The sequence below is a fragment of the Danaus plexippus genome, chromosome 27 (genome assembly GCF_018135715.1).
Source record: "Danaus plexippus chromosome 27, MEX_DaPlex, whole genome shotgun sequence".
NCBI lineage: Eukaryota > Metazoa > Arthropoda > Insecta > Lepidoptera > Nymphalidae > Danaus > Danaus plexippus.
This window is the reverse complement of record NC_083555.1, coordinates 2,324,772-2,341,260: the sequence shown is the minus strand read 5'-3', so window position 1 is coordinate 2,341,260 and position 16,489 is coordinate 2,324,772. Positions and strand designations below refer to the sequence as shown.

The following is a 16,489-nucleotide window of genomic DNA, read 5'->3' as shown; positions in this document are numbered from 1 at the left end:
TGTATGTAGAAATTACAGAGCGTTTTATGATATCATGTCATACTAAGTATAATAAAATGTTGTAATTTATTTTTATAGCTTATTTTTGGTATACTCTTTCTGTTACATTTTAAATATTATCGTAAGCAAATATGAGTGGATAAAAAATTCGAAGCTTGTTAAATTTTACTTTTGAATTTAACTTAGACTTGTTTATTTAGGACCTTCAAAACACGAAATTATTCTTCATTATTCATCAACAAATGGACAAATGGATTCATCTATATAATTTAATTGGAAAAGGTCAAAATAACAGACATTTTCCTATTGACACAACCTTTTCACTGCAAAACGTAGAAGTCAAGATACACATCAGCACAAAACGACCCGTTTCAGTAAACTGACCTCCCAACCTAATTACCCCATTTTGTACATGAGTAATGTGGAATAGAGAATACTGTGGTGTAAAATGGGGAGTGCATTTTAAAATTAAACACAAAGAAGAATAGAAAAAAGTCTTAAGATTGTGAAGAAAAACGTAAAACTTATTGGTAGATATATTTATATTTCATTGCTAGAAAATCTTCATGATAATTAAATTTAAGAAATATAGCAATTTTAGTTAATAAAAAGGTAGCATGGTAGTTGAAATTTTAATCCATAATGACGGAGCTATCATTCTGTGTCAATATTTTGTAAAAGTTGGGAGGAATATTGCAACTCATCCAAGGAACCTTTGGCATACAAAATAAGAACTATTCATGATAATCCCTCCCTCAGATTTAGCCACATCTATCGTCCCTCTTTATAAATATACCGTCAAAGTTCAACCTTTCGTTCACGTCTCCCTATTCTATATAAATAATGTAGAAACATACCCACTCGCCCTTTTTGTATACACACAGAATTTCTAAGCTACACCTTCAACGAAAAAGGCCTCAGAAAGAAAAACTACGAGAACGGAATAAATAAAGAGGCAGAAAACAATACATTATGCTAGAAATACGTGGGTTTCCTTTATGCCAATTAGAGATATACTTTATTTATGTGTTGGTAAAGAGAATAAATTTTGTTGATAACAACATTGCATTGAGCACAAACCACAACTCAAAACGTAATTCCAGAATTCTGGAAAGCTTATTTTACATTTATTTCAATAAAATGATCGTGATCACTGTTTTTGCAATCTTATTTGAATAAATAAATGTCCATTAAACAAACACTTAAATTCAACAAGTCGAGACACGAATGGTACCACGAAATTTCCTATTAATTTCAAGTTTCAATCAATGTACCTTGTCAAGTGAATTGCAAAATAGAACAATTTGCAGAAACGATTCAGTAACAATGTCATAAGGTCTCGTTCGTAACGTGACAGTAATGAGGGCCGCCACTACGGCTTTTTGCGCAGTGAGTTTAATATCTCCATGAATAAGCATTTTTGCATCCCTTTGACTTTTGTTTTGCTTTAATTTATATCTGAAGTCATTTACCGACAGCTCTTTGTTTGTCATTAAAGTGATTTGTGTGGATAATACTGCTCGAGTATAAAATATAGAGAGCGACGTCTGTTATCAATTTTCATAAATATTATATTAATCTGTTTTGAAAATTAATGCATTTTATATCGGTTCTTAAAATCTTCCTTTACAAGGATCCCGGATTCGAAGATGCAGAAAATAATGAGAATAATTTTATACAAATGTCTTTGTGTAGCGGTTCTTATTTAGAAATTATTACTCTGTCGAATTTTATAACACTGTCATTGCAAAATATGCAGTAGTAGGTAAACATCGATTTTTATATTCATCTCCCTCTATCGCTCTTTCCTATCATGTAGATTGAGATCTGCGAAGTGTATGGAGTGGCCCACGAGGGATTCTAATGTTGATATGATTCTTTTCATAAATTTTACATCCTCTGATATAATATCCGTTACCACTGACATGTTTTTCTCGCGTTTTATTTTTTCATTCAGTAAAATATAAATGATAAAAAAAGTATATTTTTAGGGACTTTTCTTGTTGCTGAATTTTCTATGTTTAGTTTATAAGATATATACCCATAAACAATCAAAAAGGTAAATTGAAAAAGTCATCACACATCAAGTTCGTGATGGTTTAGTAAATTAATGGAAAACTTAAATAATTCGGTGTCCTTTATTTATCAAACATATTTAAGATATTTTAAAAATCAATAACATTAGCTATCAAGATTGGTCTTGCATAATTATAAATTGAGAAAATAAACTCATTAAACAATAGGCGATAGAAACTTTAACTAATATTAATTGATCAGATAAACAAAGAAAAACGTAATTGATTATTATTTACACAGAATTTTAGATTTGGTATTGTCTGAAAATTTTATTGTAATAGCAAATATTTACATTCAATTATTCAAACTCTTCATTTTATTTTTAGGATTGATAATTTGACTGTAATAAAGACATTTCATTACAATGTCTTACATAAAATATCCTCAAACTCACCTCTATTTGAATACTCGCAGCTCTGTAAGCCCTGTCTGCTGTATTTTGTGCCTGACAAATGAATGTCTGGTTATGATGCTCTTCTTTGGGTGACATTTTAATGACAGACCTAAGAAAGAAAACTTCATGTATATTAAAATAAATTATATGAAAAATATAATCGAGTTTTCATAGGCAAAATTGTTATTATAACTTCAATTAGTACTATAAACAACAGTGAAAGGCTACAATCATCAGCTTCAAAAGTAGATTTACTAACAAAAGCAATGAAAGACAAAAACAAACAGAGCTTCAACCGACAGCCGATTCTGAATAGAACGATGACAGGTAAATTACTGACCTGGCAGTAAATCTTTGTCCGTCAGACAAAGGCTCCACAGTATAAGTAACACCCTGAGTTAAGACACCAGCGTTGCTGTCCACCCACGTGATCTGAAATAGGATGTTATTAATTACGGTAGAATTAGGTACAATTTGAAGCTCAATTCACGATCATTTGAGTTGGATGTTCAGAAAAGTAGGGGTACAAGGAAGTATACCACATGTTTTCAAAATTATGTACTATCGAATTATTCTGAGTGACATAAATCACTGACATTCGATGTCAGTGTATTCAGAGTATGTCGCTCATTATCGAAATAAAATTAGAAAAAAAAAATTATCAAAATCTCAAACGTTACACCGAAAAACACTTCCAGCGTCAAAAACGTAACTCAAAAGCTTAATTTATTTCAGCTGCGCGTGTTACTGCATCGTTAGTACCGTGTATTATAAAGAAAACCACAACCGGACAGTTTGCGCTGTAAATATTTTAACTCTAAAAGCTGTATTCTCACTGGAGCTCTCATGTTTCGTCGCGACATCATATTCAATTTAACTCCTAATTGTGTTCGTCCCCACGAGGTACATACCTACTCACTCAATTTGAATAAATTAAATGAAACATTGAGTTTATAATGACTACAAAGGAATAACAGCAAAATAAATAAATGATATCAAAGAAAAGGTGTAGGATTAATCAAAGAATTTAAAGGATCTATTAAGTTCGTGAAATCCTAGATTTATCAAATAAAATTTGATGAAATAAGCTTTTTCGTGTTTTCTTTTGTTTTGTGTGCGGTTGATAGCAGTGTAGGCGGCTTAGTTTACCGGTTGCAGTTGATAGATAACAATCCTTAACATGCTCATCCGTGCCATCGAAACGCAGTTAGGCTTCTGCATTTCCTCTATAGGTCAACTTTAACTGTACGTAAAATTTATCACCTATGTTTACTTTGCAGTAAATTTAAAGTAAGAAACCTTTACTTTCAAGCTATTAGTGAATGTAGCAACAAAAGGAAAATAATTAATAAATCTCAAGAAAAGTTGAAAAGGAAGAAAGTTTGGCCATTTGTATTTAAACTCTCGCTAATTTAAGCAACAAAAATGTTTAGCAAGTCGTTATTCGACGCTTCTAAAATTTTGCTGCATTAATTACTTGTAAACACATTCCGAATAAAGATGCTCTAAAAAGATAAGATAAAAACGTACGAAACCTTCAATTAAGTTTACTATTTAATTCTTGTATAATGGATTAAGTTCCTTTCTCACAATAATGCATTTTCTCAGAATGTTAGCCACAACAGATTGAGAACTATTTAAGTAAAAAAGTATGTTAACAGGCCAATTTGCCGAAATATGTAAAGAATGTCATCTGCTGGTATGAAAAAATTCAAGAACGTATACCCTACAATGTTAAACTTCACCGATAACATAATCCGATCCGAAAATATTAAACTTAATCCGATAGTTGTAAGGATTAATATCCATTGTATCACCATGGGCAGTTAAATTGTTACTTACCTCCGCAGGTGGTTTTCCACCGACGGACACACATTCCAATGTAATCAGTCTGTCTTCGTTAGTAGAGTAGAAATTGCCTTGCAGTATTTTTGGTGGTTCTGGCGGTACTAGAACTGTTAGGCGGGCGTACCGTGACCTAATTGCAGGCTCACCTGAACAAAGAGTTTTAATTTATTTCAGCGGTATACACGGCACATAGTTGTCGAGAATTGATACTTTTAGAGCTAGAGTTAGTTTTACAAGGCTTTGTTTCCACACTTCATTATTATTATTAATGTTTTTGAAACCGCACATTCAGAACTTAACGTCTTTTGTATGTTATTTCATATAACCCGTCAAATAATAAAAATATATATGTATTATATATTCAATTTGTATTGAATATATTTATCATTAACATACATGACTATAATGTTTATTACACAACATTTATTTTGCAGTAATAAGACGGACAATAATAAAATAAGATAGACACAGCTAAAACCAATATAACCTCTTTCCTTAATAACTTTGGTCATTGAAATGGTAAATTTATTATGGCACGTTTATTACCTGCATAACTAAATGTACACATTTTACAACTAATACCAGAATTGCTTTAGCACCGGAGTTCAAAATTGCGACTTTAAAATTTTTAACGAACCGTGCAGATTTACGAACCAAGTAGTGACTGAAGAAATTCTTGTAGTATTTCTTGGAGAGTTGGTTAACCACCCACTTGAACAACTTCATCTATCATTAGCAAAGTTTTTTCCTGATATGTAATTGAGCTTGTATAATCAAAGCTCGACTTTTCCTAAACATGACTCGTGCAAGTGTGATAACAAAGTTTGTGGATTAGTTTTGTAGCTAAGATACCTAATTAGGAAGTTAGTTTTGGAAATGATATCTGTATTAATAGAAATAAAAGACGCAATTTGCTACATAAATGGTTTAGTTAACCGAAATGAATATTGTATTTGAACATACGAAATAGTTATGAGCGGAGCCTCAAATCCACTTTTTATGTTAAATAAAGCAATTAAACCTTTTCCTTTTGCAGCATACCTACTTATACGTAGGTGAAAAGACAATAAAGACAGAAGTTCCTTCCAGATAGTTTTCTATAGAGAAAACTTTCAGTTCTGAACTAAGTTTCAAAGTTAAATAGTGCAAAGTTGTACAATTTAGCCGCAAGCTAGTAGTCTTTTGTGCTTCTTTAATAAAAAACATTATTCCACATTCCATTATATATGGAAGGCTGCATCTCTATACTGCATTTAAATTTATCTTGTATGTTATTCTAACACCTGTCTCGAAAGATGCTCAACTTCAGCTTTCCTACTTAAAAAAATAAATTTCAAGATATAATAAAATCCCTCAACTTTGAATAAGCTCTTGCATAATCAACTACTTAAAATAATTGAAAATTATGCTCTACTAAAATTTGGTAATGTGACCTGTCAAATCTAAGCCTGAATAAAAAAAATGGAATAGTTATTTCCAATCTCTTAAGGAAATAATATACAACAAAAGAAAAGGTAAAAAAAAACTGTAACCATTAAACGGCGGAAGAAGCAATTTAAATATAAATTAAGAGAGCAAATAGAAACAAGCAAGAAGAAAAATTAATAGAATAAAAGTAAAGGAAATGTAAACGGTTTAAAATTTTGCGAAGTTTACACCAAGGAAGTTTCCAATTAGCTCTAAACCGGTTAGGCAGAAGTCTTATCATTAAGTTCTGATTGAGTTTTGATACTACTTGAGTTTTATGTATTAAATTTTGCCAAAAGTTTCTCGTTGGGGAATGTTTTCTCGTCTAATCTTCCGTAATCTCGTCTGGATAATAGATCGATTTTATTAACTGGTAAATCTATATTCGATATTTTGACAAATTTTTAAAGAATTAAAATATGTTTAAGAAAATTTTAATGGATAAATGTTACCTACAGATTTCGGAGTATTCAAATACGTTCATTAACTTAAATTTCGTTTAATACCTCAAAGGAAATGTGAGCAACGATTTCTTGAACAGAGATATTAACTTAAATCTTCAAACAAAGACCTAACAGAGTCAAGATAAGAGTATTCCTAAGGAGTTACAATAATTTATCACGAGCACAAAAGCGTATGTAAATTAATTTTTGAACCTTTCCCATTCTGAATTTATCCCGCTTCTGAATGGGTTGTGATACCGAAAATTTCTGAGATGTCTGATTATAAATTCAAATAATTCTTATAGTACGATACAATGAAGAATATTTACTGGTACACATGCTCTTTGTTTGTTTGTTTCCTCATGTTATTTATGATAACAAAGCAAACGTCTATTTATGGATATTTTTTAAATGTTACAATCATTGTATAAGTTACATAATATTTAAATTACAAAATAAGTATGGTTTAAAAATTATAAAAAATATTATATTAATTCTAGTAATATTAGTTCTGAGATTCATACGCCAATATAATTTAAAAAAAAATCAAAAAAGCTAACTTCTATTCAATAAAATTGCTTTCGCTCTATATTGATATCAATTAAATGATTTTTTTTATTAATTTCATTAAATAAATCGATATAAGTGATTTAAATATATATATCCGTATGGACACATTGACTTTCAAAATTTAATCTAATACTACAAGAAATAGTAATAATATTTGTGTTAGATATATGTTTGCTTAATTTTTTGACAAGCACGAAATTTTAATAGAAATTTTTAATGAATGTAGGTAGAACGGAAATAATGTATTTTTATTAATTTTTTTGACCTTAACACTTTGATCTGGACCTCGTTAAGGATCAACAAAAGAAAAGGCACCCAAAAAAAAACTCTCTTGAAAGGCTGCTTCAAGGTAATTTTTTTTTGTATTCATTCATCTATTATGCTATAGGATCGAATTTCCTTTTTTATGTTAAAATTGAAGTTATAAGGGTGCTGCTTTTTTTAAACATATTATAGTTTCAAAGTTTTATAACACGCATTTAAACGATTCTATTTCAAAATATAAAATTTCTCATCCCATACGTAATTCTAGAACAGTATAATTGTTCCATTGAAAACTGAGCAAGTCTTAGTCGAAATTATAAATAACAAAAAAACAAGCATACTTTGTTTTTATTCCTTTAAAATCTTTATGTAAACTAAAATAAAAAAAAATCACTAATATTTAATGTTTAAACCAATTACAATTAAATTTTCTTTCCTTTTGTAACATTTAATTTCTTTAATTCATTATTATCTGAATTATGTAAAAAAACAAGTTTTATAAAAATTAAGGTATTACAAGTAAATATATCGAATAATTTCAAAAAACTAAAAGCAATAAAATAGATTATCTTGTGTCTACCAATTAAATATTCTATATTTACTTATCTATGTAAACCTTATCTCAAATATAATTACATAATAATCCGTTCAGTGGGTTTCTGTTGAGAGATTAAAAAACATTCATCCATCATAACACTTTTCCACCTCATAATATCAGTGGACGAACCAACGAAAACCAAACATTCAACCGTACATTTCTTAGGTCTATCTTTAAACAGCCATAACAAGATTGAAACATCGTAATTATACATTTCAAACAAAGATCGTGGGATCATGTCTTGTTGGGTACATTATTTTGATGTTCAAATAATTATTATACTTCGTGGCTTATGTACATATTGGGTCTCGATAATTTAAGGCTCATTTTCTTATACGCATGTGTTGGAATTATTTAATTGCTATAATATAGCTCTATATTTATTTTTATTACAAACCAATTCACATTTGTATATTTATATAATACTTTCGAATTAATATAACCATCAATAATATTATATTTACCTCTCGAACCAGAGCTGACTTGGCACTGATATTTTGCGTCGTCTTCTAAAGTAACGTCTCGAATATCTAAAGAATAATCCCCTGTAACAAACAAAAATAATATAATATGTTCTAGACGTCCTTAAAGCTTATGTAAAATGGCAATATCAAAGAGAATCACGCAGTTGGTGTCGTTGGCCTGGTGTTTAAAACTTTATCAGGGCACCAGTCGTTTATAAGATGATGAATATAAATATTCAAATAATCTTGCAGAATGTTTTGTTTAATAGACATTGAAGGCTAATGAAAGATGCTCATACTAAGAACAATTTCTAATACAAGTTTCTTACGCTATGATTCAATTAGATTAAAAAAAAAATATTCAGCACAAATATATTTAAATTGTTTTATGTATTAATTGGAGTACAAACAAATTTGCTGTTGGCGTAACAAAAATATGTTACAATATGTGTTACAACACGTGAGCACTTGGATGACTTGTATGAGGAATATTTATCCTTTGGACAGATTTTTCTTGTAATGTGATTATGAATTTTTAGAACAGAATATATAATCTTATCGGTTTATATAATTTTCTTCTCTATGTTTATAGTAATTAACTTTAAAAAAAATATTTTTAAAACTAATATACCAAGGAAAACCGCACAAGATAATTTTATATGAATAAATAAGAATACAAAAAGATAAATAAATTTTCTCTAACTCCAAAACAACTTAAAATTCCCCTTCAGTTATTTTCTGGGGTTGAACTTTATTCCATAAAAAGGTTACCTTCTTCGTCACTTCCGATCATTTTATACCGGTCGTAACCGCTGAGTTCTCTATGTAAACCAAGACCGAAGTCGTCTTTCGTCCACTGTAATTGACCTGCCTTATTTTCCACTCGGCATGGCAATGTTACTCTTGACCCAACAACAGCGGTCTGCAAGAGAAAATACGTATAACGAATCTTACATTTAAAAATAAAGTAAAATACTAGAATTTATATATTTATTTATTTTTAAAAAAACTTCTTATTTTAAACTATATCAATTCTATTATTGTTTTATTAGTGATTACATTTTCACAACAAAGTTAAATAAAGAAGTTCTTAATAAAAAATAAACTATTTGTGTGACAAAACAAAAATTAATTTATATATTAGTAGACATCAATGAGTCTTCACATATCTTCTTTATTTGGTCGTGAAGATACCCAAATCTAAAGAACAAATAACTGAAAAGTATCTTATTATATCGCTAAGCTTTAATATACAAAAAAAAATATATACAAGAGTTCATTCATTTTCCTAATCTATATTTAATTTTGTTGATGAACATGTTTTTGTTTTATTTAATGTAATCGGAGGTCGATTAGAAATCTTCTATTACAATTTAACCGAGATGATTTTCCTCGAAAAAACGTTTAGAGTTATTAAGCGAAGGGACTGACATCAACGTCCAAAAAATATCTATCCATTACCGATGTCCCTTTTTAAGAGTTCATTAATAGATGAGTGAACATATATTTATGGGGATTCCAAAAAAAAAATATTTATATAAAGAAACCGATTTTGGTCATTCAATAGAGTTTCCTACTTTAGTGCGTTCAATAGAGTTTGTATAGAGTAATCATATAAATGTATTCCATATTCGTTAATATTCGATGAATAGATATGAAAAATGGAAATCATTTTCGAAAATTTTCCTATGAAGATATTTTTCTACATATTTTGTCAAATTTAATGGAAAAAAAATCGGCATAATTTCTTACTTGTAATAAACATCCTGTAATAATTTTTTTGCAATGATAATAATTCTCATAGTATTGTTTTCAAGCACTTGCAGATTATCGAAATGAAGTTTCGTGCCACACAAAGATTAAAATATTTGAGGGGCGATTAATTTAATGCTATCTATAAATTTATCTCAACATTAAAATATCGAGTATCCAGTTTACATCCGGACCCCTTACAATCTGTCCGACATATCTTCTGGATATATTTATCAACGGGAAAGGTCGATTTATTATGACTGTTAGATTTTTTAAATACTATATATCCAAGGATATAACGAAATCGATATTCTTGGATGTTTTGTCATAAGACGAATTTAAACGTGCTCGGGATAAGTGTGCTTGAGATCTTTTTCTATCCCAAACAAACCCTGACAAATAATAATCATAAAAATATTTTTACATTGCCATAGAAATCCTTGAGTTATCTTTAAAAACAAATATTAAACTACGCCCATAAAACCAATATTAAAAAAAATAAAACATTATATTCGTATATAAATACTCTTTAGTTTATTGAAGACATCCTATGTCTTTTTAGTATTGAAAACTCAATAAACAATGTTTTACATTTGTAAGAAGCTGATGTCAAACAAGCAGAAGTTTGGCCCCTGTGGTCCCTTTTACAATAACCGCTTACCATAAGTGGTAATTGTCACTTATAAAAACTTAAATTAAAAATAATTATTGGACTTTAATTCCTTCAAATAGTGACTATATTGAATTGGCAAAGAATGCTGTATAAAGCTAGTCATTACTTACACGATACTTTTTTGTACTAACGAGCATAAAGACACGCAAAAAACTAGAGGACACAGCACTCCGGGCTGTACGTTACAGTATCTACTTTAGCTTTAGTTAATCTGAAATAATAGCTTATTATCTTTAAAGAAATCTTTAAAACTTATCATAAATTATAATAAAGTATCTCAATATAAGATGTTCTTCGGAAAACATTTTAACAAGATACATTTTATATTCAAGCTCCATTGAACCATCGTTATTGTACTATAAAATAAGTCTTAAGAAAAGCATGTAATGTAAATTTATACGGAACTTTTAACAATGCTTAGCGAAGTATAAATGTTATGTAATTTTAATGTATATATAAAGTTAGAGGTGTGAGTTTTGTCGTAAGCTAAGTTGTATAAAATAAGTGTTTCAATTCCTTATAAACAATAAACATTTGCATATTAAATTGTAGGGTGTGTTTGTGGATTGAAAAGATGTGTTTTTTTTTAAACTATGCTCATTTATAAAATTGAAGTATTTTGTCTGTCTTTCTTTTCCAGTATTCGATACGATCTCTGAAGGTTTTTAGGACTTTTTAATTGTACAATTATTGTAAAAATTAAAGTTAACATTATTTGGTTTTTGACTGATGAATTAGGCCGAGTGAATATATGGAAAAACTACATACTTTTATTCTCATAAGTATAATCACAAGAATAAATATATCATATACCTATTATCTACCACTACAAAACTAATATATTTCCAATATATAAATACGAAATAGACTTAAATAACAAACATTAAGATAACTGACCATAGATACAAGGTCATAAAACAAGACTTAAATGTATATTATCTTTAAAAATTCTTGTAATAATTTTTAACCTTACGATATCTTTACAAATTAAATTGTATTCTACAACCTATTTAAGGAAATTTTAAGTGAATTCTTTAAAACGTATCTCACAGCACGGGTTTTATTGAAAAAGATATGTATCAATGATATATATCTCTGACCACTGAGAAAACTTACACCTGTATTTTCTTTACTCTTTTGTGTAAATAAACTTGTACATTTATCTTGGTGAATTCCCTGCCTTTGAGGTATTTATTTTGATAATACATATATGGTATGAAATATTGCTGTTACATTAAATGTATTGGTGTGAATAGAATGTCTTTATAATTATTATGAAGCCAACGATTTTACAATTATACAAGCCGAATAGTAAATAAATATGGGTCCCAGTTTATAAAAATAGAGCAGGAAATCTTTAAAAAACCGTCAGTACTTACTTTTATTATTGAATTCACTTAGTAAATTAAACAAACTATTCATATTATAGTGATATCTCTCGCCAGTTGTAATCCTTAACTTTGTGACGCTGAATCCTTTAGAAGAAAAAGTAACGAGTTAAGGAACTTATGCAAAATGAGTCAATAATCTTACCTGATCTTGGGGTTCCATCGCGAATTTCTGCTCAACGAACCCGCAGCACGTTTCCATAATCCCAAACACGACACACACACATAACCAAGTCCGTAACAGTAAGAACAATGGTTTAACACACCTACTAGTAACTTTAAGTCTATAGTAAAACATTTTGTTTGATTATTTTATGACAATCAATCTTTTATCACATTTTGAAATGCTGTATTTTCTATGTGTTCGCTTTATTGTTTGTGTTCACGTGGAGGGAGCGGGACATGACTATTTTAAACCTGTAAAGGGTGACCTGAAACAAAATATTTGAATTTTAAAATACATTTCATCGGTTGTTTTTCATAAACTATCGCATAGGTAAAAACGTTTTTAAATATTCAACTTCTTTCATTATATTTTTGGTTCATATGAAAATTCAAAGATTAAAAAAAATAAAGATCTTAAGGAAACTTGCTTTAATTTATATTTTAAATGGAAATGAGCTTTTTTTTAAAGTACTATAATACTGATAATCATGTATTCTTAACACTATAAATTGAGAAATATTGATTTCACTTGAACATTTTAAATGTATAATTATTTATAATATGTATTTAGGGTAAAAACAAATACACGCACACAGTCATACACAAAACATATACACGCACACAATCATACACAAAATGTGTTATTAATAATGTAAGCTGTTTAGAGCGACGATGATATATGGAAGTAGACTTAGAGACACGACGTCTCAAAGCGGTATCAGCCTTGAAGATTAATTTGCAACTTAAATCTAGAATTCCTAAGACAGTTGAAAATACGAAAGAAAATGTAAAGAGAATAATGTAGTGGGATACGTGCTTCTGCTATGATGTACATTGCTAATTCAAAATATTTCTTATTTTCTCTGAAGATTTTCATTTTATGCCATGAGTATATAACAGTTCCTTTTTAATACTATATGGCTATCTTATGAGAGTGAATCAAGGATAAGGTGGAAGAAATGGTATAGCTTTTGTTACTCTTTTTGTATATGTATTAACGCTTCAAATGTATACAAAAAAAACATAGGAAATGTGTTAAAAAAGGGCCAATATTCCAATATTATTTATAAGTGAATTTTTTTTTTCAATATATTTCAATTATATATTTTTCAGATAATCACTATTAAATATAGATAATAAATGTTATCGTTGTAAATGACTTAAAGGATCTTTGTTTGGACACCGTATAGCTCTTGATGAGTTTGACAGACAAAAAATTAATCTGATTTTAAAAGTATTAAAAAATCCGTCATTTTAATCTCGACTTTATAAGTAACCAATAACATGGGCACTACCAAGTTTTCAAATTATAATTTAATATATATTAATTAAACACACTAGCATTTTTGGATTCTAAGACAATGTTTATGATTAATTCTAATTGATATTTTTTAAATAATATTTTTCTCATCTTACTCGCTCCTTTTGGCGTACTGGCCTAACATTGATTTAATCAAGTAAATAAGTTGGCTGGAACTTTGTCGGGGCAGGAATAATTCTCAAGTTTCCTGTACTACTGTCTTTTTTGTTTCAGAATTGTTTGCTGCTATAAACTTTGAAAATGTCGTCGGTTTTACGCTATTTGCGAAGAATAACTCATTTCAAACACGACACTATTAAAACTTAATCAGAAATATTATTCCCAAACTTTATTTTAACGAAACAAAGATAATTAGTTGTCTGGATATAAATAACGCTTCTGAATAATATCTTATTCTAAATAAACACATGTGGCTTTTGTTAGCTTATACCTGGATTGCTTGTTGTTAGATGCATAAATTTTATAGATGAAAAACAGCAATGTCATATATTGAACTATCTAATACAGTAATTATATGAATTTATATTAAACTAAGATTTTTCGGATTATACTACGCGTATTTTATTATATTAAAAAACTACATGCTCCCGACGTTTCGGTTACTTTGCAGACCATGATCGCGGGCAGACGAGATGAGAATGTCTGACAGACATGGGAGTATGTAGTTTTGAAAATAATAAAATAACGCGTAGTAATCACAAAATATTAGTTTCATTTAAAAGAATACTCGCGACAGTCTTAGATCTCATTATATCAATTTATATTTATGTACAGAATTCTGAAAATGTACAAATATATGAAGCGATGTCAGGACGGGAAACGTTCAATAATTATACAAGCATTGAAACCGTTCTCTCAAGTTAAATAAAATTCTAAAAATTTCACTGAATTAACCATCTCTTTTAAATGTATAGTTTAGATAGTTATCTTAACTTAAATGAAACACTTAAGTTAGCTTAATGTAGTATTTATCAGGTTTAAGCTATTTATTATTAGTTATTCCGGAAACCATAACCAGTAGTGGTCTCAGAGACCGATGCTCTCATTAAATATGCTTGATCTGTTCTCATATAAATTACATATACCAGTCATACTGGTTATAGGAATAATTTACATACAGCACTTTAAGAGTCTTGTAAAAAAAACTTGCATGACAGTTAACCAAAACCTTGTTATTACTTGCTGAGGAATATAAAAATTCTAAATAAATTTTGCTCAATAATTATTCTAAACTAACCACACACAATGATAAAGTAATTATTCAATTTATAAATATGTAAACAAACAATAAAAAAATATTATAATATTATACTTACGATACAAGTAAATCAATTAATTAAAAACGTCTTAAAACTCAACACTAAACTCTCTACGTGGTTCAACGGAACCCAACTGAACAAATGAGCTCATTTTGGACTTGGGTATTTTTAACCCACCCCTTGTAAACCGTGACTCAGATTTACATCCGACATTAAATGAATATATTTTTAAAATAAGTTGCTTTACTTTGGCTATTAATATACATTAATTATTTGGAGATAAACCGGATGATTTCTTATTTCAAATATACAGAGAAGTTTCTATAGTTAGCGACATTCCTTTGAGTTCATTCGACAATCTTTTTGAAATTTATTTCCGCATAAAATAAATGCTCTTCGACATTGCAAAGAAATATCAGCTAATTTAAAGGCAGGAATTCTTTGTGACAAAATATTTGTTCTATTATATTTTAAGGCGACAATAAATCGTAAGCCACTTGCAAAATAAAATTTTATTTAATACTAGCTATTGTCTGTGACATGCTCATAATTCGTCTGTATTCAAAAAGCATGTTAAATAAAAATATAATATAAAAATACATACTATAAATTCAATGTTTACGTCTGTTTGTATTTAACAATAACCTACTGTAAGGCTATACGGACGACCATAATAAAAAAAAAATCTATAAAATGATAGTGAAATACACTGTTTCGTATCTGATATATTTATTTAATAACACGTTATATATATAACTATAAAATGGATCAAAGGCTTAGGTTATGTAAAATGAGATTTATTTTTAAGTTTCAAAGATTTAAACATGATCCTGTCCATCAGTTAAAGACATTAGTGTCAATAAAACATGTTGAATGCTTGCCGTTTCCGGACACGTCAAACTTTTACATTTAGAAAGGGACCCATTTAGGATTCGTCTCGTTAGATGTTATCTTCAAGTACGGGGTTATTTAAACTTAAACGCAGCTCATCGGATTGTTTAGTTTACCCAGAAAAGGAAGTATGCTAAAGGTAATTAGCTAAATTAATAATTTTACCAGTCCTTAAGATGAAGTTGCCAGACATTGATCTTTCTTTCATGGATCCTATTCTATTAGAATTAAGATGTTTTTGAATTTCGCTTATTTAGTTCTTTTAAGGGATCTACAAAATAAATGGCACGACTTCGTGTTTGGGTTGTCTTAATTTTTTCTTTTATTTTAAATAGCTCCGTTTTAGTCTACAATTTTTATTTTTATGCCGTTACCAACAATAGTCTGTTCATTTTAATTTTTGTATAAATATTGATATTATAAATATATTCTATAGGATACTTTCCTAGCTTCTACGTCAATAGCCAATCAAAGATTAAACCAAAATCCATACTAAAAAATAAATCACTTTAAATCGTTCCAAAAAAGAGAAATATATTTTAAATCTAGAATATTTTTTTAAATATGACAAGTAAATATTTTCCTTATCCTAAATTTTTGTTGTATGATTACATTGAGTTACTGTCAAGATAGCAGAAATTTATTACATACAGCTCAAGAACTACTTAAATAATGAATAGAAACTATTATTAAAAGGATGTTTTGTTTACGTTGACTATTCAATGACTTACAATATTAAATTTATTTATGAATATAAAATTATTTATCAACTACGTGACAACGTTTTGAATTGGTACGTAAATTGAGGTTTTCATCTACATTCAACATTTGGGACATTCGTCCCAACACGGATCTAGTTAGTGACGTCACACGTGAAATGTTCATTTAAGTTTACAGATACTTAACTCAAGTACTC

General features: G+C 28.8%; 1 protein-coding gene across 1 annotated transcript in view; it reads right to left on the bottom strand.

Annotated features, from left to right (window-relative positions):
• LOC116775671 (irregular chiasm C-roughest protein-like) overlaps positions 1-16,489 on the bottom strand; it is a 56,830-nt gene that overhangs the window by 19,582 nt on the left and 20,759 nt on the right. The window contains exons 2-7 of the mRNA XM_032668609.2: positions 12,083-12,368; positions 8,896-9,046; positions 8,125-8,205; positions 4,313-4,464; positions 2,811-2,902; positions 2,471-2,579 (exon numbers count right to left, since the gene is read on the bottom strand). Of these exons, the coding sequence (XP_032524500.2) occupies positions 2,471-2,579; positions 2,811-2,902; positions 4,313-4,464; positions 8,125-8,205; positions 8,896-9,046; positions 12,083-12,235 (738 nt within the window). The 5' untranslated portion in view covers positions 12,236-12,368. The remainder of the gene's footprint in view (positions 1-2,470; positions 2,580-2,810; positions 2,903-4,312; positions 4,465-8,124; positions 8,206-8,895; positions 9,047-12,082; positions 12,369-16,489) is intronic.